At 34.6% G+C, this 27,992-nt stretch overlaps 1 protein-coding gene across 7 annotated transcripts; it reads right to left on the bottom strand.

Moving 5' to 3' along the window:
- Positions 1-215: 215 nt before the first annotated feature.
- LOC122839647 (muscleblind-like protein 2a) lies at positions 216-23,058 on the bottom strand. 7 transcript variants are annotated; one of them, XM_044131436.1, is made up of 10 exons: positions 22,804-23,058; positions 17,510-18,066; positions 14,501-14,665; positions 14,193-14,399; positions 13,828-14,082; positions 11,170-11,223; positions 10,680-10,836; positions 6,800-6,835; positions 6,141-6,235; positions 4,920-5,068 (listed from the first exon to the last, which is right to left on the bottom strand). In XM_044131436.1, the coding sequence occupies exons 2-10, from the start codon at positions 17,681-17,683 to the stop codon at positions 5,054-5,056; spliced, it is 1,158 nt and encodes a 385-aa protein (XP_043987371.1). In that variant the 5' UTR covers positions 17,684-18,066; positions 22,804-23,058; the 3' UTR covers positions 4,920-5,053. The 7 variants fall into 7 exon arrangements, with proteins under 7 accessions (XP_043987369.1, XP_043987370.1, XP_043987373.1 ...); XM_044131434.1 differs by lacking the exon at positions 6,141-6,235 and having other exon boundaries at positions 216-5,068; XM_044131435.1 differs by lacking the exons at positions 6,141-6,235; positions 22,804-23,058 and adding an exon at positions 21,101-21,201 and having other exon boundaries at positions 216-5,068.
- Between the last annotated feature and the right edge of the window lie 4,934 nt (positions 23,059-27,992).

The raw sequence follows: 27,992 nt of genomic DNA, 5'->3' as shown, positions 1-27,992 counted from the left end.
AAGATCCCAAGCTATATTTAAGTGACTGATTTTTTTAAAAATTCTGTATGGAAACTTTAAAATAATATAATTAACATGTACTAATGTATACTAATTACTTACTTAGCAGATAACCTTGGAGTCCAAGCTAAATTTTGATGATAATCCAGATTTCTTTTGTCTGATATAGGGCCAAAAATATTAAAATACAGATATAAAAAACACATTTCACACCATTGCATGTATATGACATTACTTTATTTGCAATATCTCAAATTTTCCACAATTTTGAATTTACATGAACAAAACTGTCCACATGAAATGTATTATTATGCACAAACAGTTCCCACCAGGATGCAACCTGATTTCACCAGAATGGCTGCTTTAAGAGATGGCTAACTCTTTAAATGAATCATACACATTGCCAGGCCGATCAATCAAATAAACGTCAGGCATGTCAGCATGTCATTTGGGTTCGTCATACAATCTGCAACCACAACTCTAAACTTATTGAATATTAACAAAAACATCTGTCAAATTTATTTCACTGAACAACGCAATAGTTTCAGAACAAATACAAACTCAGGATAGATCAAAGATAAGGCAAACATCACAAATAAATCATCTTAGTCATTTGACAGTTGCCAAAGTGCTGAAGAGAGGTGTTTCTTTCAGTAAGACTGAACATTCTTAATGCCCAAATCCTCATGTCTTAAATATCCAACTCTAAAACAGCCTCATGCTCCTCCTGCTAAGCTCTTAGTCCATAAAAGTAACACAAATATTCAGAAATATGCTTTACAGTTGAAAGCTAAATAAAAAGAAAAAAAATCTCATAACCACAGTTAGTGACAAACTGAAGTTTAAAGCAATCATACTTTAAAACTGAATACAGCTGCTGATCTATTAATGTTTCAGCATTAAATAGAGCAGTGTGTAAGAAATACACTCACAACTAGCATTAGAGACATCAGTGACTTTATATAAGATTTGAGATTCTCAATTAAAAGGGATGGGTAGATTTTTACATGTTTTACTTTTACTTTTAAAGACACTAGTGAGGTCTTGGGATAGCTAATTTGGCTACATATGCAGGAAGTTTTAGTGTTTTGTTCCACTGTAGATTGTTTAGTTCTGTAAATAAATTTACATGCAGTTTCTTCCAAAATTATTCACTTTTGTTGCATTACCAGTACAAACTTCATAGTATTTTAATAGATTTTATGTAAGAGACAAAGACAAACTACATAATTGAGAAGTGCTGCAGCTTTTCAAATAGATTTAAGTCTGGACTTTGACTGGGACACATGCATCTTGTGATAATCACTTGACTGTAGCTCTGACTGTATGTTGAAAGCTACTACATCCTGCTAGAACGTGAACTCAACTTTAATCTCAAACCCTTTCCAGCATCCAACAGTGTTTCTTCCAGGATTACCCTCTTATTTAGTTCATTGCATCTTCATTTGAACTCAGACCAGCATCCTCCCGGGTCAATGCTGCCATGACAATGTTTCACAAGCAGTATTGCACTGAACTGTATGTTCAGGGCAATATGGTAAGTTAGAATCCTTTTTCACACAAAAAATATTTTGTCAACCACAATAAACCACTGTGCTTAAATCACAAATCAAGTTAAGAACATAGCTTTTGAAAAACAAGAGGAAAATGATTGTCCAACATCTTCCATTCTGAGTATTTGAACACATTGGGGAGGTGATGCCTTACCAGTTTTGTCCTTTTTCATGCATAAATGGTACTGAAGAGTCTACCCTTGGCTGACAGCCAGTGATCTATCCCACCTCTGTGCTCTCCAGCACGAACCCTGCGGGGTGTGTTAATACCAAGAAATGATGTGAGTGAAGTGATGCACGATTGCTGTAAATCGCCACATCACCCTTTGAGTCAGAAAGCTGGCTCACTCCTACATATGTCAGCTGATACAGAGCTGTGACAACTTTGCTGTATCCCAGGGGTGTAATAGTACTGAGTGGACTGCAGTCTCCCACATGCTGTTCTGGTCTTTTTACCCTACAGACAACCAAAAGGTGTCACAGTATGGCTTGAAGTATTTCATGGAGGACTCTGGTTTTCTGTCACACATACAACTTTGAATGTAAGCAGAATGGTTAAATTTTTTTCTCATCTGATCAAAGTGAATTCTTCCAGATTTTAGCTATGTGCCATACTTGCCTTGTAACAAACTTTAAACTGTACTTTTTCCGTCTTTCCGCTTTTCGTCACTCTTCCATGAAGATCAGATTTGCAAAGTGAAACATTAGTAATTGCGTTGTCAAGATTCTCCCACTGAGGTCTTTGCAGATCCAAAGATATGAAACTTAGGAGGCCTAATAGTTATTGTTAAGTTTTCTTCAGGCGTATCAGAGCTTAAAATCTGCTTTCCATATGTTTTTGATCTTATGTTAAAATGAATCAAAATCATGTATCCTTTTTATGTTCACTTTGTCTTTATTTATTGAATAAATACCAATAAAATACTGAAGTTTGTGGCTTTAAAGTAAAAGAAAATGTAAAAATTTCAAGGGGTGTGCATAATTTTGCAAAGTTTTCAATCACTTCAATTCCTGAGATCCAATTAAATATCTTAATTTCTTTGTTACACATTTTATTATTCAAATCTTGTAAAGATCTTTCTGAACCAACTCATCTGACATACTCAGTGAAGCACTTTGTAACATTTAAAAAGAAAGTGCTATGCAAACAATCCGAATAGCATCATTAAATCACAAGCTGTTTTTGTTTCAGACCTTTGTACAAGTGGTACAATGCACTTCTGCACATAACAAGCAACTTAACAGCCTTGTTTATACAGACATTCGTTGTCTCTTACAGGTAACAAGGCAGTGACAAGGGCTTAATGTTTTCAGTTTCTTCTTTATCCTGATTCTTTTATTTTAATAGGCTAAAACTACAAGTCAAGGTTTTAGAAGGAACTGAACAGATCCAAAGTCAGTTTAATAAATTACATTCATCATAAAATATAATAGAATACATTTTAAGTGTCCTAAACTAGCAAAGTATCCATGTGTACTTAAATTAGTACCAACTAATGAAGTGTAAAATGATTCATGGATGGTAAACGAATGCAGAATCGCCAAAGGTTTGTAAGAACCAGAACTAAAAGATGGAATAGAAAATCCAAATATACAAGAGAGAAATTATTCTCTTAAAAGAAACAAATGTCAGTCTGGCTGCTGTGATGGTTTAACCACACAAATACATTTCACCAAAACAATTTTTACTTCTGAAATTCTATCAAAACAAAAAGTATTTTTTACATAGTTTTTAACAATATAATTTTAAACCCGGATGTAAGGTCCTATGCAAAGTACACACCTGTTTGAACATCGGTGAGATATTTACTTAAGGACAAAACCTTATTTGAATTTCGAGAAAATACTAATGCACTGACATTGCACTGCAAACTACGCATGGAAATCTATCTCAAACATCAGTGATTTAATTAGTACATTACTGAAGTGATTTTCACAAAAAACATTTTAAGTATTCTCAGATGTCATTGCATGTACAATTCAGTAGCACTATAAAATACAGCCTGCTCTTCACTGGATTTAGAGATTACTTTTCAGAAACGTAGAGGTCGTCCTTTCCTAAAACTTGACACTTTCCTGGAACTTTTCCAGATCTTACCAGGTATTTTCCTGGAACCTTTCTGGATTTTACCAGGTACTAGAACTTACCAAGTTCTCTTTTCAGGTATATTATGAGTTGGGTTGTTTCTGGGTATCTGCAAGGTACTTGGACTGATTTAAAACATAGTAAATTCAAGAGAAGTCCCAAGTCACTTCAAAATGCTGCTCCTATTCTATAGCAACTCAGTACGTTTGAGAAAGTAACTAATAAGATTCAGGAAAGTTCCAGACACTCAAAATAAAATCTAAGCTCAGAGAAAGTAACTTCTATACTTTGTGAAAATATGGACTGTGTTTTGCATTTCTACCTACGATTGTTTAGGCACTTGTAACATTCAAACAAAACAGTTCTGACAATGTTCACACAACAATTTTAGTTTAAATATTAGCAGTTGTATTCCTAGGAATCTTTCATGTCTGTAGCCGCTCTTCCTATAGTTTAAACCGTATCTTCTAAGCATCTCAGATGTAATATGAAGTTTATATTGTTAAAAGGACATAACGTTTTATGAGTGGGTCTACTATTTGACATCAGATGAATTATATTAATTATATTAATATAATCAATATAATTATATTAATTATATTAATATAATCAATAATATAATTATATGAAATGTAATTATATTATTATTTTCTCTCAGCATAGAGCCTGTCCATGCAATGCAAAGGCACACCAGAAGGTGGAGCACTGATCCAGTTCTCTGGGGATCTCTCTGAGCATTTTAAAGGGATGTCCATAAGCCAGCTATCATTTTACACAACATGAGGTTAAAAGTTAGAATAAGTGCTTTCCACTGGTTTGTTAAATATATTTAAGTCTGGCACTATGAAATTGTCATAAAAAAAAACAACCTTTAATTAAATAGCACATTCAAGAAGATAAAAACAATCTGCAATATAGGACCAACCTGAAATTTCTGTGACCAAACTCAATGTTTTCAATCATAAATATCTACATACTTAAAATGGTTTACAAGTAAGAGCTCTATTCTTTGTGTTGAGATTAGTTCAAAAGAAGATTTTTTATATTGTATTTACAGTTCTTTGTCCGCTGTTTGTGACTTTTCTATTTGAAATTGTTCAGAAATGCCTTTTTAACAGACCAGGTTACTGTACATTGAGTATAATGAGACAAAATACTTTCATCCTTGACTTAAACAGAACCGGCAAAGGGGGGGCAACGCATCACGCAAATTATTGAAAATGCATTTAACACAGGCATAAAAGCGTGCACTTACAGCAAAGCTTCTATAATGCAAAGTAACCCTCATTTCAGTAGCAACATTATTAACATGCAGGTTGTTGTATGCTGTGTGTGATGCTAGCAGATTGTTTGTACGGAGGTTGTAAAGGACCTTTAACTGCTGCGAAGTGGCACTGACGTCTGTTTCTGATGGTTACTTGAGGATGATCTGTTTCAAAAGCAGAAGAACAGTTTCACACAACAGGTTTTCTAACTGTTCCTCAACATCCATGTGATACAGTTTGTTATATTTAACAAAAAAACAAAAAAAAGAGTCCTGCATTTTACAACTGTACCCTGAACCGAAGCAAAGAAAAGCCTGTTTCAAAGAGCTGTTTGCTTTAATCTGCAGCACAAAATTAAAGGCAATTATGTTCACTGTATTTATTCCACAAATTTATTGAGACTGAAAAAAGTTGGGAGAAATAAATAGAAGTAAAATATGTTGAATATGGCACCATTTTAAAAGATTTCATACTGTTGGCAGGTGAAACACAATGATGATCCAAGCACATCCAAACTAGTTTTGAATGGCCATTTTGGACATGTACGGACTAGGGATCAGTGTGGGAGTATGTATAAATTAGACCATGTTTGTAGGATGTACAATACAACTTTCGCTGGTCAGAGAAAAATGGCAATAAAATCCTACTTGTGCTCTAATATCTGATTTTTGAATCAGATATTAGACAAAACAAATTACTGTTAAAATGTGTCATTAAAAGCCAAAAATATAATATGACATCAATGCTGTTGATGAGTGTGTGTACATTTCTGTCTCTAACTGCACATTAAATAAGATTTTGAGTAAAAAGAAGGACTAAAATACTGTCGTTATTCTTTTTGGCTTCACTCTTCACAAAGTTACTGCAGGAGTCACAAAATAATCTCAGTAAAAACATAATAAACACATCATGCTCACAAACAGAACATTTACTTCTTAATATAATCTGTTGCTACTATTTAAGTTGTAAAAAGACAACAATGAACAAAGCAGAAAACGTGCAATAACAAATAAATACAACAGTGTTAAGATTTCTTAAGAGGTGTTGTCTATAATAAGGGAAAGGAATGAAATGCAGCCTAGCAGTTCTGCTGAAGGTCTACAGGTATACGAAGCTTTATGGCTGTAAAGCAAGCATGGCATCCCAATGCTGATGAAGCAACTCCCCTGATTTAAAGATGAAGCACTGATACAGAGCTGAAGGATTTACCACAGAAAGCTTTAAAAAGGAGCAAACCTGATTGGCTGGTGCTGTTGCTGCGTAGGGGACACTTGTGGCAGGAGTGGCTGCTGCAGATACAGTAGCAGGCGTAGCACTGTACATCATGGGGACTTTTTCAGGAGGGGAACCATGGAAGCAATGAAAAGGGAGGTGGAGCGTTATGGTAACCATAGCAATGTTTCTCGTTCTCTGGCCAAGCAAATATACAATGACAGTAGCAGCAAGCCATCATTGGGTTAGACCAGCAGATGGCATGTGATCACACGGCAAAGCAAGACAGCAAGGGAAAACATAAAAGGAGCGCTAATAAGAAATCTAATTAGGAAATTTGCTCAGAAAATGACAAATACCACAAGTGCACAGATATAAATAAAAAAGACTTAAAAATTAAAAACTTTTAAATGTCAGGAATGCTGAACGAATTTCCTAATTCTTCCCAGTAGAGCATAGAAAACCTACAAACAGTGATGGAGTTTTAAAACTAACCATTTGGAATAAAAGAGGAAATTTTATACCCAAGGTTTTATCATCAGAAAAGTACAAAAATGTGCCATAAGAACTCATATTTCAATACACAATGACGTTTTGGTTTTCTGGTGCTGTAAACAAATTATTTAATCTTTATGTTATCTGTTGACTGGACAACACAGTTTGAAGAAGATGAAATAACATACCAATGTTGTTAGCAGGAGTCATGCACAAGACAGAACCTATGTGATTACAAAATGGGAAGAACAAACTTAGTTTGACCAACACATTAACATCAGTTTACACTGGGATAGTTTAGTGAACAAACAAGAAAGCATGGGAAATACAGTTTATGTATTTATGTGTTTTATTTGTCATGCTGTAAATAAAACACCCAAATACATTTTTGGTGATCTCATTTCCATCATTTCCAATATATTTCAAGCTTCCTTTGCTTAAAATGTTATGTATGCACATTTATTTAGGCAACAACCCTCTGCAGCTCAGTTCTCCATGTCATCAAACAAAATGTGTTTACTTGTATATTATGTTACATAAGATGTGTTATGAACAAGTTCTTAGATCTGAGTTTCTTGTTTCTCAGCCAAAGAGTTCAATATCCAATGTGAGGGATGAGAGCATCAAGTTAAAGTTGCAGAAATGAACAGTTTTACTTTTATTAGTATCACATTAAACCAGTCATATTGCCTAATGTCCATATCTGAAAATGCTCTTTTACGGTTTGAATCCATAGAAGCCATGCTATTGGCCTGAGTTGCTAGCAACAATTAGCAACATAATGAGGTAAGTTTGATTATTCATGTCCTTATCATTGTGTTCAATTGAGCATACAGATTTCTGATCATCATGTTCAAAGCAAATGGTAAATGGACCAAACTTATATAGCGCTTTTCCAGTCATTTTGACCACTCAAAGCGCTTTACAGTAGAGTCACATTCACCCAGTCACACTCACAAACACACACATTTATACACCAATACGCAGATCGGTAGGCAATTTGGGGTTAAGTGCCTTGCCCAGAGGCACATCAACATGTGGCAGGAGGAAGCTGGAATCAAACCTACAACCTTCCGATCGTAAGACGACTACTCTACCAAACAGCCACAGTCGCCCCATAAGTAAAACCAAACAAGATGGTTTGCATCAGTAATTGTTAATATATCCAGATCAGGCACTAATAAGATTTCCATTGTTGTACTCATAACCATTCATATGAAGGATATCAAAGTAACACAGAAATACAAACATTTTTAGGTGCTTCATATTTTCCTTTTATGGCAATTTGGTGAACCCTGGTTATTGCTTTTAACTAAAACCTCTTGCCTGCCAGCTAAAAATGCCAAATATTCTGCTGTTGGCTCCAAAAGCAAACAAGAGTCATCATGTCCTCATAGCAATAAAACAAACATTGATGACTGATGATGGCACTGTTCCTTAATAACAGAATTTTTTTTTTCCTATATTGCAGGCCTACTATAATTTACTCTAAATTTCCATTAAACATCCCAGAATATGTGGATGTTTGCAAAAAGACTTTAAGAAACAGGTCTTTTGGTCTGATTTTGAAGTAATATTGCAACCCCAGACTGCTATGTTGTATACTTTGTTCTGAACTAATCAAAAGGCATGGCTTAGATGCACATTTCTTGGTTTTAATACACTTTCAATGGGGACTGCACAGTTTGACATTGGGGTAAACCTAATGAAACATAAACTACTGGGATGACAGCCACCTGTGATGAATGCTTATTACCTTTCCAGATGGAGGGGCGGCACCATTTGATGCTCTGAGATCACCGTTAATGGCATTTCTCCTTGGAACTGCACTAACACATACTGTACATAATCCAAAGGAACAAACTACTAAAATATCTACTTTTAAACAGCATTGGATTACGATATTGGATAGACTGCACTGCTAATACCATCCTGATGTCTGTTTGACTACATTTAGTTTTTATACAAACTGACTTTGGATGTTTACTCAGTTAATATCACATGAAATTAATATTTTTATGTCCTGGTGTTTAAAAAAATACAGCTGAAAGACAATGTTCCCCATATTTTTATCACTGGGTTTCACATTAAAATAAATATCTTAGAGTAATTAATTTTTAATGTTCAATGGGGAAAAAAAAATCAAACATTATGGAAAACAAAAATGTCTTTTTTTCCTCTTTTGGAAAAAGAGTTGCAGAAATTGAGAAGGTGAAACACAAAACAACAATCACTTCTGACATCCTGCAGATGTAACTTATAACATTGATGACAGGCTACTGCAACAACAACTTTAGTCAATATTTTTTTGGATTTAATAGAAAAATGACAGCTTATTCACTTGGTCCTGCCTCTTGCCATTTTCTCTTCCATATAGGCAAGGCTACTGGTTTTGCTCCTTCATCAAAGTATTGATTTTTGTTAGTAAAAATAAAGTGTCTAAAGTTAAATCTTTTGCTCAGAAAAAGATCATGATCCGTTTTTTAAATTTGACAAATAATAAAAAAAAATGTAATTAAAAACTTTATCATTTTGGAAAACATTGATATATTAGATCCCTTTATTTTCAATATGACCTGCAGATGCATTCTTAGGTTTGAAAAACCACTTAAAGTGTTTTTAACATTATGGAATCACTGAAGTCCAGAAATGAGATACACAGTGCCTTAGAGTGTCACTGTATTGACCTGGGATTTTATGTGAGCAACACTAGCAGCACATAATTGAGGTGTAGAAGAAAAAATGCTATGAGGTGTTGCAAATTATTCATTAAAAAAAATAAAATCAAGGTGTAGCAAGCAATCCAGAGCAGTCAGCTGCTTCCAAATATTAAAATTAAATCAAATCAGTCGGATGTGACTTTGAACAATTTCAGGAGTTAAATTAATAAACAGACTTTCTATATAATTTAATCTCAATTAAAAATACAGAATGAAGGCTTTACAGGTTTGCTTGGTGTATAATAGTCAAACAGAATCTTGAAGATTAAAGATTAGCTAAACAGATTAAGATATGGAAAAGTTAAAGCAAGGTTACGTTTCAAAACAATAGTCCAAGCTTTAACCATCTCACAGCTCTCTGTTCAGTCCATTATGAAAAATTACTATTGCATGACTCCAAATATATTGAATCGCAGGTGTCATTACAGGTTTAATTTGAGCATCATTGCCATTGCAAAGGATATGCTGAATTCAAATTTTCTGTATTATTACATGTATTCATATTCTAAAAGCCAAGATTACATATGATCCAATGGAAAGACTTTCAAAGCCTTTGATGCCTAAATCTTGTGCTGATACTAATGACTTAGATTTTAATTGGAAACAATAATATCAGTTAGATATTTAAATAAAATGGCAATTTCTTGCTTTCAAAATATTGTGCAGTCCTAATGCAAACCTAGCGAGACATGTCGGCCCACTAAAACTGACAGGCAACAAAACAGAGGATTTTTCATAGAAGCAATCAAGAGGTTCATGGTAATTCTGAAGGAGCTGCAGAGATTCACAGCTCAGGTGTAAAAATCTACAGAGAGAAACCAAAATCTGTCCTTTATAAAGAAGTGGCATGCAGGGGACAGAGCAGACGTGGAAATATCTGATTTAGCTATATCAGATAAATATTGATATTTGTTTTGGCTCAATTGGAATATGACTCAAATGGCAGAAAACAAGCACTACACATCACTGTGAACACGCCAATCCCAGTAAACGCAATCAAACTTTGGGGATCCTCTTATTTAATCAGGATGGAAAGCTGGTCAGACATTTAGTTAGACTTACAAGTAGGATGGTTTAGATCAAATTCATATCCTAGCCGAGCCAAAACTCAGACCTTCTGAACTATCTGAATATCTGTGGAAAAATGTTCCCATCCAATCTGACTGAGCTGGAATAAAAGTCATACCATGCTAGGGACACACTAATGTGTTGATTTCAAAATAATACACTTTAAAGATTGTGGTTGCAATGTTCCAAACTGTGAAAAGATTTAACATATGAAATTTGCAAAGCACTGCATATAGAGCACGTTAACAAAAGTTGTATTAACGTCTGACAAAAAGCTCACCTGCAGGATAAAATGCTGCTGTAGCCTGATGTAACTGTGAATTAGCCAAAGCCTGCTGGTAGTGCAATAAACTGGGTGAAAGGAGAGAGCTGGCCCAGCTGCTCTTCTCAAGGGCTGGTCTCTTTGGTAGGGGCTGCAGGATGCTGGGTGAGAAGGCCTGAAAAGTGACAGAAAGACACGTGAAGCCTTATAAATCCTCTCTCATTGTGTTCAACTATAAAGCCTGCTCTTAAATTGCTAAAGAGTTCATATTTATATTCAAAACAATAATAAAAGATGGGGAAAAACAACCACAGTTGAAGCCTCAAGTTATGATGAGGATAAAATATTAAAAACAAAGAACAAATTTGGTAGTTTAAGCATTTACTGATGGTGGCTGTGCACAGATAAGATGCTACATGAAGAAGCTGTAAATCACAAATGAGAGAAATAAAAAAATAAAAAATTTAATGACACAACAGCTACATGCAAAGCAAAAGGTGAAAAGTACCAGGTCTACAGCTGCCTCGAGGGGTCGCTTCATTGCTTTGGCGGTCGACTGAGTCTTTTAATAGCAGGCAGCGAACACATGATGGCAGTGGGCCAATGGGGTTCAAGCGCATTAACATACAGGTAACAGCAAGAAGAGGTGCATCATGGAGGACAGCATTGTGGAAAGGTGAGAGGAAGGGGGAAACAAAAACAAAATAATCTGAATGCAGTATACCACATAAATACTCATGCACAGTAACAAAAACATATTCTAGGGTGATTAAATGATTAAAAAGCACTAAGTCAATTTTTAATGAGTAGATTTAGCAAATATTTACTATGATTATATGTAAATACATATACCCTCAAAATGCACTTGATAGATTTCACTAGATGAGCTCAAAGGATGTTAATATAATCAAAATGTAGTAAAATTAGTGGAGCTTTGAACGAAAAGCAGAGTTTTAGACCTATTATGCCAATCTTGTGGCTCTGAGAGAGGGATATAAATGAAAAACACAGCAGGCACTGAAAATGTTACTGTTAAATGAAAGATGACTTGGTTTTATGAGAGCCAGCCCAAAGAAGTGCCACAAATCAACAGATGAAACATGCGCCCAGCGTCATAAAACACAGAGTGGAGCTCCATGTATTGCATTTACTGCAAAACTTTGGGTGGAATGATGGATGTCTCCTTTACATATCTATTACATAAAAGAATACAAATGCTTTTGAGAGTAAAGAATGAAGACTATTTAAAAATATATAGCAAATATATGCATAATGATGACACTGAACCAAAACAAGACAGCTCTTTAGTGTCTCATTGCTTTGAAAAACTACATAAACTCTTGTATATGTCATATATTATCTTGGAATCATCTGCACTCTTCTCCTCGCTAATACGTTCATGCAAATAGACCCTTCTGATTCTTTGTAACTTTAGCTTAAGATTTAAAAAAAAAATGCAAATTAGAAATGTTAGAAAAATACCACATTCCTGGATAGTCTGACTCACTGCTATGAGGTAGATGTGAACTCAGAAAGAGTGAATAGTAAAGAAAATCAACCAAAATGTGCATTTTTGCTGAGGTTTGTGCAAATAGGTTTTCACAGAGTTCTTTATTTTTTTATTAGTTTTGTATGATTTTTTTTTACCTTTAAGGAAAATCAATTAGACAAGTTGCTTACATAAAAAACTGGGATTTAAGAGAAGTCTGTTTACTGTTAGGATCCACCCTACACTACATGACTGTACTGACTAAGCCTTTGCAGATGGCTAAGAAGAAATACACACGCTCTAAATTTAGCATTGTGATGGAAAACAAAGTAGCTGTTATTATACTGGAAAGCTGTTATTATATCCAATCATGGTTCCACGGTATCTTCTGCAACAAAAGTGATTCTTTAGGCCTAGGAAACACTGCTATGTGATTTTTTTTTATTCACCAATGTAAAAAGAAAACACTATTTTCTTTTGCATGACAGAAACAATCATTTCTTCACTATAAGGTTTCTTTACAACTTGATGTTTTTGTAGCTCATGAAACAATATTAAAACTTTCTTTGGCTTATGGGGAGTAGAAGAAATTCAGAGAGATCAGGAAAGATTAACATAATGAAATGGCAACAAAGTCCACATTTTAAAGACAGCAAATCGTGACTATAGATAAAAACGCAAATGGATTTTTTGAAAATCTATCTTTTTATTCCCAGTTTATAATTTTATTACACGTTTGGTTGGCCTATCACATAAAAATGATAAAATACTTTGAAGTTAGAAGATAACAGACTAAAATGTGAAAAAGTTTAATGAGTGTTATTGCTTTTGAAAGATGATGCATATTTAGCTGGTGAGTTTTTCATCAATTCTACCAATAAGATACACCAGCAGAAACACAAAACAATGATCTCAGTCAAAATAAAATTTTTCTATTCAAGTATGTTGTATGTTTTTGACGTTTTTTTTAAACAGACTAATTTTAGTAACATGCAACATGTTATTTTTTTATTTATTTTTTTTAGCAGTGGATACTTTTTCAGATGCTACAGATCAGCATTCAACAAACATCTACTGAAAACAAAATTTAAACTGCGTAAACAATTTGACCTAACTGGTCCCATATGAATATAACAAAGAGTACTTTTGACTACTGTGATGTGCATATGCAAATCATTATCTCTTTAGTGAATACTGAATACTATATATATATATATATATATATATATATATATATATATATATATATATATATATAATTACATTTTAGGTTTTTCAAAGCTTTTTGCTTACATTTGATTTGTTTTATATGTAAATATTGGCTGTTCTTTTATTTAAGCATATGTAACAAATTTCTTTTTGTCTTGCTTTATATGCGGACATATTTCTCAGTTAACAGAATGCAATAGAGCATACTGTGTAAATCGTGCAAATGAGGCTGTCTGATGGCATATTGGAAGATGTTAAGAATGATGCAGTGTATAACGGTCATGTTTTATGGCACTATATAGCAGGAGATTCATATATCAATTGCAAAGAGATTTTCAATTCAGATTTTCTCTGCTTGAACTACCGGGTCTTGCTGGCTGAGACACAGCCTATATGCTGTCACAGTGTGGAGGCAACTGATGAACTTAATTAGTTAAGAGTCACAAGGAGCATAAGACTCTGTCTTACCATGGCTGCAGCTGTGGCCTGGCCTGCCACCCCGGTCTGACTGACTTGTTGTTGACTGGATTTGATTTTGGCCTGCAAGTGTGCAGGCGGGTGAAAATACTTGCACTTCTCCCTGGAGCAGCGGCTCTTGATGTAGTCCATGCAAACAGTGACTGTATTATCGGTGCTGTCAATCATTGGGCTGTCAGTGGGATGAGCAAAGCGGCAATCTGTCTCCCCTCTCGAGCAGTTACCTCGCTGAAACTCCCGGCACACCTGAAAGAAGTTATTAAGATACAGAAAGGAGTTTAGCTGCAGCCCATTATGAGCCCCAATAGCATTGATGTGTTTTTATATTAAATTAAACTTCCTGGAGCTTTTAATACCTCTAATTTGTCTGCACGCGGCAGCTTCTGTGATGGAGAAGAAGAAGATGAGGAAGAGGAGGAGGAGGAACACTGGACCGTGACAGCTGAGCTGCCAGGGACAAGAACTGGGGTGCTGGAGAGGATGTCTGAGGGAATGAAACTCATTCCATGGTTCAAAGGGGTGATATATGACCCATAACCAAGGCTGGTATTAGTGCCAAGTCCCTGTGGAGCAGAAGATGTTGACAATGAGGGGAGAGGACCTGTGTTACATTTTAGTCACAAAATAAAAGTAAGTTGTTGCTGAGTCATCCCAAGGATCTTACCACAGGTTGCAGACTTGGTCCGGGGATCATCAGCTGCATCTGCTGAGCAAGCACAGCAGCAGCTGTCTTCTGCTGGATAAGGTTGTTGCGCCCATTTATCTCCAACTGGGTTTTCAGATGAGAAGGAGGATGGAGATACTTGCAGTTTTCTCTTGAGCATCTGCCCTACATTGTGAGAAAACCCAGAAAGAAATTAAAAATAAACACAGAAGCTGTCAAATGTCCATTTGTATTCATCTTGTTATGAATACAACTATCGATCTTTGACAAAAGAAACAATGCATTTAAAATACGCTCATATAAAAGCATCACCCATTTTGCTTAATGGTATAAAAACATACTTCAATTATAACTGTTTTATAACTAAACACTAAAACATGTCAGGCATTATAGCAATATGACTAAGAAAATTGTAGAGCAGCTTTATTTAAGACCAAAACCTGAATGTTTTCAATATTTCACATCTGCTATCTCAGCGGTAAGTTTCAGAAGTATTTCTGATCCAAAGAAAAATGTTGTAAGTCCCTGAAACTCTCATATTCCCACTTTTCATTGAGTTGTGCTACATGTTGTATCAATATTTTCTTGACTAAGGTATCCAATCATATGCCACTTTGCATACATTCTTGTTCAACCTGCCTGATCCTTTAACATGTAATTTATGCCCTGCAAATATAACATTTCACCATATTAGAAAATAATTGGGCAGATTAATGCCACAGAAAGGCTTCCTAAAATTTGTCTCTTTATTTGGTTGGATGGTTGGATGCATTCAGTTTTCTTTTCCACTAAAGTAGAGTAGCCAAATTTGTCTGAGTTGTTATTTTTAATATAGATATAAAATGTTAAGTTGCATTTTTTTCACAGTTTGAGTTTACAGAATAGCTTTAAGCAGGTGTCTTTTTAATGCCTTGATGCATCTCCTAAGGCTGAAGTGTAAAGTCATCAAAGCAACAGGATAGGTTTCGCGCATCAGCAACTCTGACAAGTCATGAGATACCAATGAGTCAAATATCAAAGCCAGAGCACATTCCTCATACAGCAAGTTGGGTCTGTTAGGACACATTTATGCAGCTTCAATAGTAATTGCCTGGAATTTGATAAATTATATGGACATAGCATGATGAAGACAGTTAAATGTTAGAAAAAGTGTAGGTAAAAACAGCTTCCTGGGTAGGCACAGATGATTATTATGAAAAAATGTGGTGGTTTAATATTATTTATCTTCCCTAAAAACCAAATATCAAAGCTTCGACTCAGTGGCTTAAAAGAAATCTTCGCTTAATAATACATTCCTTCACTTGGTCAGTGCAAATTCAAGTGCTACAGTTCCCCTCAGTAAATCTATAGGAGTCAGTGGTTCATAACTCAAGTTCAAAAGTTTAACGTGGTGAAGAAAATCATACCTCGAGCATTCATACAGCAGCAAGAACACCTTGCTACCTAAAGTAGCCAAAAGTTAAGTATCCAGTGAGATAGTCATTTATAGTAATTTGCTCTACGGACTTAAAATCAAGAAGCTTAAAGCAAGGCTGCTAAGCATGCAAAACTGGAGAACATACAACTAATTCATTTTGCATTCATTTGAGGGATAAGAGCTAGTTCCAAGTTCATGAGGTAATAATAAAGCAGGAAGAGCAACTCTATAAAAATGACAAGAATTCATTTCAGTGGCTTCATCTCAGTCATTTAATGGACTCCGCTCCACTTAAAAAATGTTGCTAATATCTAAAGCTGATATTAAGAAGAAATAAAATAAAGTACAAAAACTCTTTTAAACACAAAGAGAACATGACAAAATTGCATCAGAAAAATGAAAAACTCTGTGGCTACATTTACAGATATGCTTAAAATCATTTAAGTATTATTCCAATTCCCCCTTTCAAAATAAGGGATCTATACTTTCTGTTAATGTTTTTTGCCTCTTGACTATAAGGGCACATGGAGCAGTTCATAAAAGTAAAAGGAAGAGCTCAAGCAAAGACTCAACATGAGAATAATCCCAGGAGCAAGCTGTACAGGACGTGCAACTGAACGTGTTAGAGTGGATTAAGGCAGAACCGTCTCCTTACAGGCAAAGGGAGCAAGGATAAACTGGCTCTAATCCAATTGGATGCAAGATTAATTCTTTTAAATATAACAACAAATGGCAGGCATTTTGTCTGTTTTAATGGAAAATTTCTTGATTGTTTGGGATTTTACATGATATTTGAGATGACTGTGTTCTAATTTAGTGTGGTTTTGATTTTAAGGGTCTGGAAGTGTCGGCATCTTAATCCGGTGAGGGACTTTGAGAAATATTCATTAGGGAAAATAAACACTGAAAATGGACAGGATTATTTCTGTGTTATTAAAACTTTGAGGGGAAGATTATAATTACTTATCTTATTAAATGTCATTTGTTTGATCAGTTTACTAAAGTAAACTAAGACCCTACATATTTATTAGCACCCCTGATAAAGAAGCTTGAATCTTTTATGTGATCAGTCTAATCTCATTTTCCTGAAGTTCTAAGACAGCAAACTTGGAATATTTTTATTTTACCTCACGTCCCTTAGCCTTTTTTTTTTAAACTTATAAATATTCCTTTCTTTAATGGCATGTTCTCTTATTGTTCCCATTTTGAATAACTGCAGAGGAAGAATCATTTTCTGCTGGCGCTCGGAACAAAAAAAGTTCCAAGTTCCAAGTTCGCCTGGCAACCTCTCAGCCAATAGAATGAAAGTGTTGTACTGGGTGCGTTTGTTTTCTTCTAGTGGGTGTGCCTGTGTGGCATCAATTGCAGCAACCTGTGCTGCTATCTATCTATAATGTGTGCTCTCGAATTATGGCAGTAAAATTCCCCCATACAAATAGGTGAATGTTGACCATATATACTTAATAACATGATAGTTTACTATGTCCATTAATTTTAATACAACAAACTGTTAATTGTGACATTTTTGCGATCAAATTGTTCCACTATAGATGAGTTTCACTTTAGAATAAAGAATCAATGACATATCTTACCTTCAAAGAGTCAAAGCAGGCAATGACTCTTCCATTTTCCACCTGGCAGCTCTTGGACGGATGTGCAAATTTGCATTCCTCATCACTGCGTGAACAGTTTCCCCGCTGAAACTGGCGACAGACTTCCAATGTCAGCCATTTGGTGTCTCTTACTGAAGACATATTTAGCGCCATGTCCAAGAGGTTTCACTACACAGTAAATGCTAAATGTCAACCTCACGGTTCAAAGAAATCTCACAATAAAAGCTGGAGATTAATACAACATCTAAGTGTAAATGCAGCTTTGTACTTAAAAAAAATTTTAAAAATTCAGGTCCAGATGTTATTTCAGCAAAACGTTCTTAGGTCATTTTCTTCTCTCCGTTTCTTCTTCTTATGGCTAAAGTTCAGTAATCCTCTTGGTGCTGAATGTGTGCAAACTTGCACCAAAAGGTTTGCTGTCGAGATTTCATATGCTAGTTCTTAGATTGGTCTTTAAAAAAGGAGCATAGGCCAGCTATGACTGGGAACCAACTTCAGACTGGGATTGTCTTCTCAAAGGCACTTCTTTTGCTGATCTGAAAGGGAAAAAACACAATTAAAGCTAAAATGCTTTCCAGTAAAAGATACAATATGTTTGTTTAAAACAAATTATTTTAGGTCATTTTGAAAACTTTTTCAAAGATTTTGATTTGGTTGTTTTGTTTCATTTGTGCTGTTGTTTTTCTAAGAAAACGTGAAATTAAAAAATTATTTTTCATATTCCTTCTTTTAATAAATAAAGGAAATAGCTCACTAGTTACTCATTTAATAATTGATACTAAGAATTAGTCTTTTCTAGGCTTGTATTAATAAGCAATAAATGAATAATAATCCTATAATAAATATAAAACCAGCTCAATAATTTCCATTTGCATGATTTATCGATTTCCTCAAAAACTGGATGTCAAAAGTCTTCAGTCTTTTTTTGAACAACAAATTTGTTTACAGAGACTTTATATTTTATGTTTTGTTTGTAGTTTCAGTTGTTTTGTTTATTTATTTTGGACATATATAATATATTCCAGTTCCAGTCTTAAATGTTCATTAGAATTTAAAGTTTATTGATCTTTGAGAATGTGTTCTTGCATTATTATCCCATTACCATCATGAAACTTGAAAATGATCGCAATGACTGCTGGGACAATTTATTGTCCAGCGAAATTTACTATTGTGACACTCCTAGTTCCATCTGACATGAAGCAAAAGATGGATTTCTCCTTTCACACTGAAATGTTTCAGATCAATAAACAAATAGTGATATCAAACTAACGCGTGAAACTGCTAGAAAGTAGATTTCCAGGTTCGATCAGATATTGTCCAGTTTATAAAGAACTGAAGCAGCACTTGGCCATAGAAATGACTTTGAGACACTTTTAAGAGACTGACAGATGTCATCCATTCATTATTTTCTTTGAATTGGTGTACGATGTACTGCTTTTTGAGACCGTCAGCCTACTTTATGTTAACAGACAGGATTTAATTAGGTCATTTCTTGATGCCGGTACTGAGCTTGGGAACAAAGCATTCTCCATCTTTGGTCCCTCCACCTGGATCATGGGGAGTTCAAATTTTTAACAAAAATATTTGAAAATAAGTCCGTTGGCACTTGTCCTTGTTCTCAGAAAAACCTCCCTGTTGATTTTGTATGGAACTGATTTTTAGAAGAGTTTAGTGGATTGTATTTTTACTGTTTTTATGTTTTGTTGTTGATGTATGTTACCAGTCTCCCTTGCAAATGAGACGATGAGTCTCACAATGGCAAAGGACTTATAATAATAATAATAATAATAATAATAATAATAATAATAATAATAATAATAATAATAATAATAATAATAATAATAATAATAATAATAATAATAATAATAATACAAACTGTGCCCAGTGACACTGAACTCTCAAATTATGACTAATTGCAGTCAAGTCATTATTTGTTGATGAACAATCTAACAATTATTGTAAAATGATGATTAATAAATGAAATAATTAAAGGTCTGTCTGCACAAACAACAAAAGACAATTCATGAGACAAGAATCAGGAAATCCTATTTTTAATGCCAAGGTATTCCAAGGTCTAGAAAAGTAACATTTAAAACAAAACAAATCTACTTTCTCAACAGACAAGTCCAAACGTCCTTTCAATGAGACACCAGAAATGGGTCTGGAGGAGCCTGAAATTGCACCACTCCAACATACAATGCATACAAGATCAGGGTGATGGTACAGAGTCGCCCAGCTCATCATCAAAGATAAATCATCCAAATGCCAGTGGGAAATTGTAAAAATGTATTCAGGAAGTATAGGAAGATTTTTCCACTGATTATTCAGAAGGTATTATTTATTTTCTACATGACATTTTCAGTAAACTGTTAACAATAACAGATTTATTTACAAACCTATTATTATTTTACATCTTTAGAAAGATGCCTGTCTGAGGTATGCATTTTTTCAGGTATACATTAGATATAATTAAATCATGTTAGTATGTAGAAATAATAGTTAATAAACATTTTACTTTTTTAAACATTGAATCCATACAGAACTAAACCCACATTTTAATGTATTTGACATTTTCCATCCTAAACAAAAGCACCTACTAAATAAACTCAAATTATGCTGAACTCTGCTATAATTTATGCATCCACAAAGTGTCTCTCTTATTAAAGAAATGTTTACCACAGTAATCATAAAAATCCAACTAAACATCAGTAAAAACAAATTTCTTTTTGATCTTGCTCACAGCATTATTCAATTATTTTTTGAGAGAGATTACAAATATTCTCATTTCTAATTCAACTTGTAATGTAACAACAAAGCTGCACATTTCACCTACGTAACAACAGATTTTTTTTAGCCCACACTTCCTCATCAAACATTAGCTTGTTGCATGACCTGCACAAAGCCTCAGCTGTTTATCTGCTCGACCATGTAGCTGAGTAGAGACATGAGGATCAATTAATCAATACCAGTATGTGAATATTTCCAAGCTCCAATCTATAGTTGGCGTACATGTGTGCCAAACTTTTAGTTACTGTGTCAATCTGCTTCACCAATACATACTTTTCTTTGTACACTAAAGTTTATAGGTCAAATGCAGCGCTCTTCCAGGTCTCTTAATAACATTACATGAACATCTGGCTAGAAATCCTGTACACCACGCCATATGCAGATAAGACATAGTAACAAGGAACATAAACACCCGACACTGGAAGAGGAAGAGAAACCAGAGTTAAATCTGTACAGTAGATCTACGACTAAAGAGCTGTAAAATCATGGTAGTTAATTCTTTCACAAATTAAAATCTTTGGTTTCTCCCTCAGAAGAAAACATCGTGCTCAGACTTTAAGATAGACCTCTGATGTTCTTCCTCTTTCTTTATAGCAACCGTCTGTGAAAAACCAAAGCATACAGCAGCAAATTCCTTTAGGCGCAAGTCAGGAAACGGGTCAAAGAAAGGCTGCCTCTCTCCCTCCATGCAGCTCTAAACTGCTTTCTGAAGCTGATAATGAGAGCTAAACGAACATTTTGAGCTGCTTGGTTGTTATAATCATGACGATTAAACTCTCTTACCCGCTCCTTCCTGTCCCACCGGCTCAGAGAATAAAAACTGGATTTTTTTTTTTCCAAACAGTGAAAACAAACTGTCTGCCAGGCTCTGACTAAAACATTTCCAGCCACCCCCTTCCTGTCTGTGTGCTGCTCTGGAAAGACCCTCCCAGTCTGAAACCATCCAATAGGAACGTGGCAGCAGATCCGCAACTGGAAAACTTCCTGCTAACCCACCTATACCTTTAATATCACTACTGGAGTCCCATATTTACTCATTGAAAGCACAAAAAAAGCACTGGCTCGAATATTTTTAATATTCTAACATGTTCTTAAAGTTAGTTACTTCGCAACCAGGCATGTGTCACAAACTGTATTTTAATTAAAGCCTATCTAAATTACAGCTTTATCTAAACTCAACTCAATAAAAGGCAAGCTTTATTTTTATTTTTAGACTACTGTCAAAATCATATGAAACTGTGTTGCTCTACATGTATGTGTTATGTACGTTTAAACTTTTGAAAAGCAATCCACATTAATTCCTCAGATTTCTTTTTTTATCCTAGTCTTGAAACCTTAATTTGTTTCAAAGCGTACTGTACACTTTGCTCATGTTTTGGATGACTTTTGTTTTATTCTTAGGCCACAAAGCAGTTCAAACATATAATACAGTTCTACCTAGGATAGAAATATGGCTAATACATTTGTAAGTTTTTTGAAATGAGCTAAAATGAAAAAAATACAACATAGTTTGTAACCTCATTAAATTGTCTATTGCTGTCTTTCACAAACTTTTTAAACTCCAGAGGCCCACATTAACAGTGGCAGTGACTTATGATCTAAGTAATGATTAAGTAAACACTTGTAATCCAAGTAAACAGGTGCATAGTTGTTATTATTGGTGAGTCAGTAACTGTGCCTGTTGCTGGATTTGCAGATAGAGTAGTGGCTGCACAATGAAAAAAAGAGACAACTTTTCATTTCTTGATTTTTAATCTGTATACAAAAATGTAGTATTTATAACAGAATAGTCTCTTATTTCTCCCTTAGGATAGAAATTTCCAATTTACAGAAGCAAAATGGAAAATCAAATGGAAGCACAGAGATATGCACTTTAAAAACCACCACAATAGCAATACTACAGCTACTTGTACTTCTACTTCTTCTTCTACTGCTACTACAGCTACTACAAATAAAAGTAGTAATAATAATAATAAATCCACACCAGACTAGCATAAAACTGTACAGTATGGAATGAGTAGTAAATGTAAATCTAACATATACTTCCATAAATATTTAAATGTATTCTTCAAAGTTTTTTACTTACATACTGAGTAAAACTGCCTGAACAACCAATGCATTGTATTTGATGCATTTAGAACAATTTTAATTTCTTGTAACACATTTATCATACAGTTTGGTAATACATTTTCATTTCTGAATTTAATCTTCACACTTTATACCGATTTGCGACCACCAGTGGGACCCCGAGCCCAACTTTGGAAACCGATAATCTATCTGACGCTATCTTCGATCACACCTTATCATCAGCACAGATTGATGGTTGAAGGAAAACAGTGATTTACATCCTTTTCCTCACCTAAAAATGATGTTTTTTGTACTTAGCAGTCAACCTATATGCAGCACTGTCACTATAAAAGACGATGGCATACCTTAACTGTAACATTTATTAGCTTGTGTCAGCGCTAATGACAGGATCTGCTTACCTCATCGTTAGGAAAGGATATCACGCAGCAGCAGCCAGGAGGACACACGGACAAAACGGCGACTGAACTAGCGGAAAACAAGATGTCAAGTGTCCCTAATATGTCTGTTCAACAGTCCGTCTAATTCCTGCCCTGCACCAAGAATTAAAGCTTGTCCGACCTAATTTCTTCCCCACTTTGCAGCGCTGCAAAGATTTAAGCAACAAGCTTTTGACAGCTTACTGTACGACAGTCATTTTAATGTAATGACGTAGTTTTCCGGGGTGAGCCGAACAGCAAATAAATAAAATACACCCTTATATTTGTCGTTGTAAGCCTGAAAGAATTAACCAGAAGTTGTCTTTAAACATTATATATTAATTTTAGATATTTCTGACGCTATGATACGAGTTAAGCATAGCAATTGTGTAAGGTGGGTGTGCTAGCACCCCCGTTAGCAGCCACGGAGTGGTACAGTCCACAAGAATGCCAGCAGGCTAAAAGGGCAAGGTTTTGCTTGTTACCAAGGAAACAGCAGTAAAACCATGTGGGTTTTTAAGATTACTTTATGTAAACTCTATTACATGCACACATATAAACAACTCATTAAGAAAAGTAATATTTGATTTAGAAAACACATACATTACAATTGCACCAAATGATTCACAATAGTTTTGTGGCCAAAAGAAGTAAACATGTTCATATTTTAATATAAACAAATACATGGTTGACTTCTGGATAATTATTTTTATTAAAAACTTTTAATTTGTGCAGCTGATTAGCTGTATTTCTGCAGCTAATACATCAGCAGCAGAAAGCACCACTGCAGCTATACGCTCAAGGTCAAATAACATAGAAGCTAGCCCAGATAGGATCATGCAGGCAGGAGATACACAAACACAGAGGAGGAGCAATATTTTCTCATAAAACGCAAAAATATCACTCTATTATGCAGAGGTTTGAATAGCCTCCAATCACTGTTTTATTTACCTGATGCTATAAGTTAACTGTACGTACCTCGAAAAGACTAGTTGACAAGCAGTTTTGCTAATTAATCAGCAGTACTACACAGACTGACATACAGACTGTAAAATAATTTATAATTCTTGAAATTTTATGCATTTTGTTTCATTTTTGTATTTCAAAAGGGATTTTGTACGATAAGAGGTCACAATGTCTCATAACGATGAATAAAGTAGACATAGTTTTTTAAGGTTTTATCTACAAATAAAAGTTTTCAAATTCTGGCATATATTTGTATTATTAACCCTTGAGCACATACAGTCAATTGCGCATGGGGTTTCAATGTAGGCCAAAAAGCCCATTTTTGGTCTTTTCTGACCAGAAGACCCTTCATAATGTTGCTGTCCTGTGATCTGAACAAATCTATGAGGCTGTCAAAGAACAACTGAATTAATATTAAGACTATATTACACAAAGTACTCTTTTTGCTAAAGACAGTAGGCCACGTTGGATTTCAAGTGTTGAGTTATCAGAAAAAAATTGGGGTAAAATCTTATATGTATATATGAGATATACATATGAGAAAAAGAAAAGTTTTTTCTGGGTTTTATTAGGTAGAATATTAGTAACAATTGCATTCTACTATGCCATTAAAATGCTTTGAAGACTCTAACCCAAGATGTTTGCTGTCTCTATGTCCCACTTTGCAACAAAATAAAATATTTAATGTTTTTAGCTAAATGCTTAATTGTGGATAGTAACTAGGTTTCTATACTTGGTTAAATTAATTTGAGGAATTTTTTGAAAAAAATTTTCTTCTAGCAGGAATTTTACAGCTGCATACTATTTACTTTTGCTCTTAGTTGATTACATTTTCTTAGTTGAGAATGACAAACAAGAATGTTGTAAACCAGAGTGCATCAGACACATGAGCACATCTGGTAAAACTTTTGGTTTGTAAACAAGCTTCATTGTTCTGATGTTATTTTCTGTCTGCTGAGACTGTTGGGGGTCAAAAAAGCATACTGCTAACAGTTTGTTTATTCTACACATGCTTAAGTTAACTGTTGTAATTACTGATTTCAAACGTTTTATTTTGTGAAAAACTGAGATTTGTTTCTTCTTTCTTCTTGAATCAGATCAGAACAGTACTCGGTACACAAGTTGAATTTTACTGAACACATGTTAGTCCTTCTTGGGTAATTGAATTATTAATTTCTACTTTTACTTGAGTAAAAATATGCTGCTAAAATAGTACTACCCTTATCTGAGTATGTTTTTGTCAACTTTACCTATTTTTAAAATGCATCATTTTATTTTTATACATATAGCATCTTGAATTATTAACTGAGCCCGGTTTAAGAAAACTAGTGTTTCAGAACTGTGTTGGAATATTGTTTTTCTCACATAAAAGTTGGCTTCACAGAGTTTACATGACTTGTCACAAACTGAAACAGTCACCACTATTTTCTCCTTCCTTTGCTTTATCCAGCCCTCTCGAGGCCACAGAGGAGCTTTATCTGATCTGTCACAGTGACAGATCTCAAACTGGAAATGTGGCACTGAGTGCCACAAAGAAAGGTCACCATATTGCTCCCTTTGAGGAAAATGTCACTGTCAAAGTGAATCAGATATAAAAACAAAGAGAAAGCAGCAGCCTATGCTTTCATTCATTTGACCTTACCACTGATTGTTGTTCACGTTTTCCCGATTTGGTCTTTTGTTGGTTTTGAGCATAGCTGCACTACTGTGTAGCTCGAATTAAAATCTTCTAAAATAAAGCTATTAATAAGGCATTTTTGTTGATCCACTTTTATGTTTTGAAAATTAAATATTACTGTATTACTAAGGGACAAGGGTGAACAGAAAATGGATGGATGGATGTTACCCCAATGGTTTGGGTTCCTGATTGGAACACATTGGTACATCTGTATCTATGTATTTAATCTCCAACATCTGCTATAAAACTTATGTGAAAACAAGCACAACTCCGTTCAATTAAAAAGAAAATTAAATGAACTCATATGTTTCCTCATCACTGTTAGTTGGCATAAAAAGATTTGTTTTCACCAGAGTTTACATCAACAAAGTGGATATAAAGTTAAAGTCTAGGAGCTTCTATGCACCACAAATCTGGAACAAATTTCCAGAAAAATGCTAAACAGCAAAAATGCTGAATTCCTTTACATTTAGACTAAAACTCCACCTGTTCAGAGTTGCTTTAAAACCATAATAAATCAAACATTGACCAACATATTTGACGATGGTAGTTGACAAAATGTATTGTGTTTTCTGGTTTTCTCAGTTGTTGAATGTGTGGTGTCTTTCATGACTTTGTAATTTTGTGTTTTTATCACCTAAAGACTGAACCTCCTTGTTGCTGAAATGCACTTTAAAATTAAATTTTATATTCTCTAAATTTTCTTATCATTTATAGTTGTAGTACTACAGGACTACTTAAGTAAAGAAGATCGAAAAGATTAGAACAGATTGGTAGCATTTACAATATTTGGCCACAAGATGGCAGTCATATCTTAACTACGATTTCATGGTTTACATGCTCCGCTATAACTTTTTCCGGGTGCTTTGATGCATTTCTCACACCAGTCTTAAGTGAGAAATGCACAACAGCTTTTGCGCAACAGCTAGTGCATTTCTCAAACACATTTGCAGTTTCTTGATTGAGAAACAGTTACTGTGATGTGCACAAATAATTAAAGTTGAAATAAGTTATGATAATTGTACTTGGAGAAATGCACGAAGGCGCTGGGGAAAAAAACTGTAATATACTCATTTTACAGGATTGGAAAGTTCAATCCTGAACTTTCCAATCCTGCAAAGTTCAGGATTGTATCTTAGCAAAACAAAAGCCTTGGATAAAATTACTGTGGATTAGTAGTGCAATTAGATCTGTACTCAGTGTAATTTTAACTCTTCTTGGATGATAAAACTTGGATGGACTGGGGTTATTATGGGGTTTACATAGTATTAATCGATGATTAAAATAAATCCACTGATCCTCAGAGAAACAATGTAGAGTTCAGATAAATTTGGAATAAACTAATACATTTTATTTTTGGGATTTTTTTAAATATATATTTTCATCATTCACTAACAGCACAGCAAAAGGTGAAAGTTTTTCATATAAAGCTAATATAATTTCTCTATCTAAAATCAAATCCTCATTTTTTGGGAACGTCATAAAATACAAGAAAAGCAATATCAATATGAACAGCTTAGCCACATAGTTTTTAAGGGCTTATACACTTTCTAAGGTTAATCCTTCACTATAACTGTCACTGACAAGGTGATGCCATCTGGACGGGAAAAAAAAACGTTGCCGCAGTCACCAGCAGACGTGCTGAGCTGGCAGTTCTAGCCATTTAACCTGAAGGAAAGCAGAAAGCTGAGCATGTTGGAGACTAACCTGGAATATATACTGTGTTTCAGAACATATTAAGCCAAGTCAGCAAAGGCAGCAAGACTAACTATAACTATATGAAGGAGCTTCTGTGTCTTCAGCTTTGGAAAAGCAGAATTTCTTCTAGAACACACTGTAGTTCTATGTGTCAACAGGATTTTACTCAGTGTGTTTTAATTTAGATTATTGAGAAAGCATCTCTAGGAGGCAATATTTCATGTCAAATATGTTGGAGAAATTGAAATGAGATACAGAGATTACCTTGCTTATGCCTCATAGAAACGTACAGTCTGGACACTGACTAATAAAACTAATCGTGCCATTTTGACAGTTTACATTTGCAACTGTCACTGTATTTTATCAGGATTTTCTATGATAGACCTTCGTGGTGTAAGGAAGATGATTTAGAAAAATCTGAAAAGTGTGGTGTGTATTTGTTCTGACTCTTCCAGATTCAACTACTGCCACGGTTACTGCTGTCATCACATGTCTCTATCATCAGTTTTCAAGTCTTGATAATAATTTGTGGCTAGTTGTAGATTTGAACTTTAAATTGATGGTTGTGACATATAAGTATTTAATATATCATAATCCTTTTCTTGCAGGATTTCCACTGTATTTAGCTGCAGTTCGTTTAGAAGAAAAGTATTCCCATATTATGATGCTGCTTCCACTACATGTCAATATGACAATATAAAGACTAATACCATGTATTTGGGGCCTGCCATGCAAAGCAATGGCAGGAACCTGTTGGTATGCACCTATTACCGTTAATGCGGCTTGAACCGTTGAATGCACCCCCACAAAAGTGGTATCAAAACGTGCG

Source organism: Gambusia affinis, linkage group LG11, assembly GCF_019740435.1.
Source record: "Gambusia affinis linkage group LG11, SWU_Gaff_1.0, whole genome shotgun sequence".
NCBI lineage: Eukaryota > Metazoa > Chordata > Actinopteri > Cyprinodontiformes > Poeciliidae > Gambusia > Gambusia affinis.
Note: the sequence above shows the minus strand (reverse complement) of the source record. Positions and strands in the feature narration are given on the sequence as shown.

What these genes read in the sequence shown, in the direction of transcription:
- LOC122839647 (XM_044131434.1), bottom strand. Translation starts at nt 17,683, where the DNA reads ATGGCGCTAAATATGTCTTCAGTAAGAGACACCAAATGGCTGACATTG. An exon ending in CCTGCTTTGACTCTTTGAAG is followed by an intron (nt 14,666 to 17,509) that starts GTAAGATATGTC and finishes CTCACAATGTAG; the next exon opens with GGCAGATGCTCAAGAGAAAA. An exon ending in TCGAGGCAGCTGTAGACCTG is followed by an intron (nt 10,837 to 11,169) that starts GTACTTTTCACC and finishes GTCACTTTTCAG; the next exon opens with GCCTTCTCACCCAGCATCCT.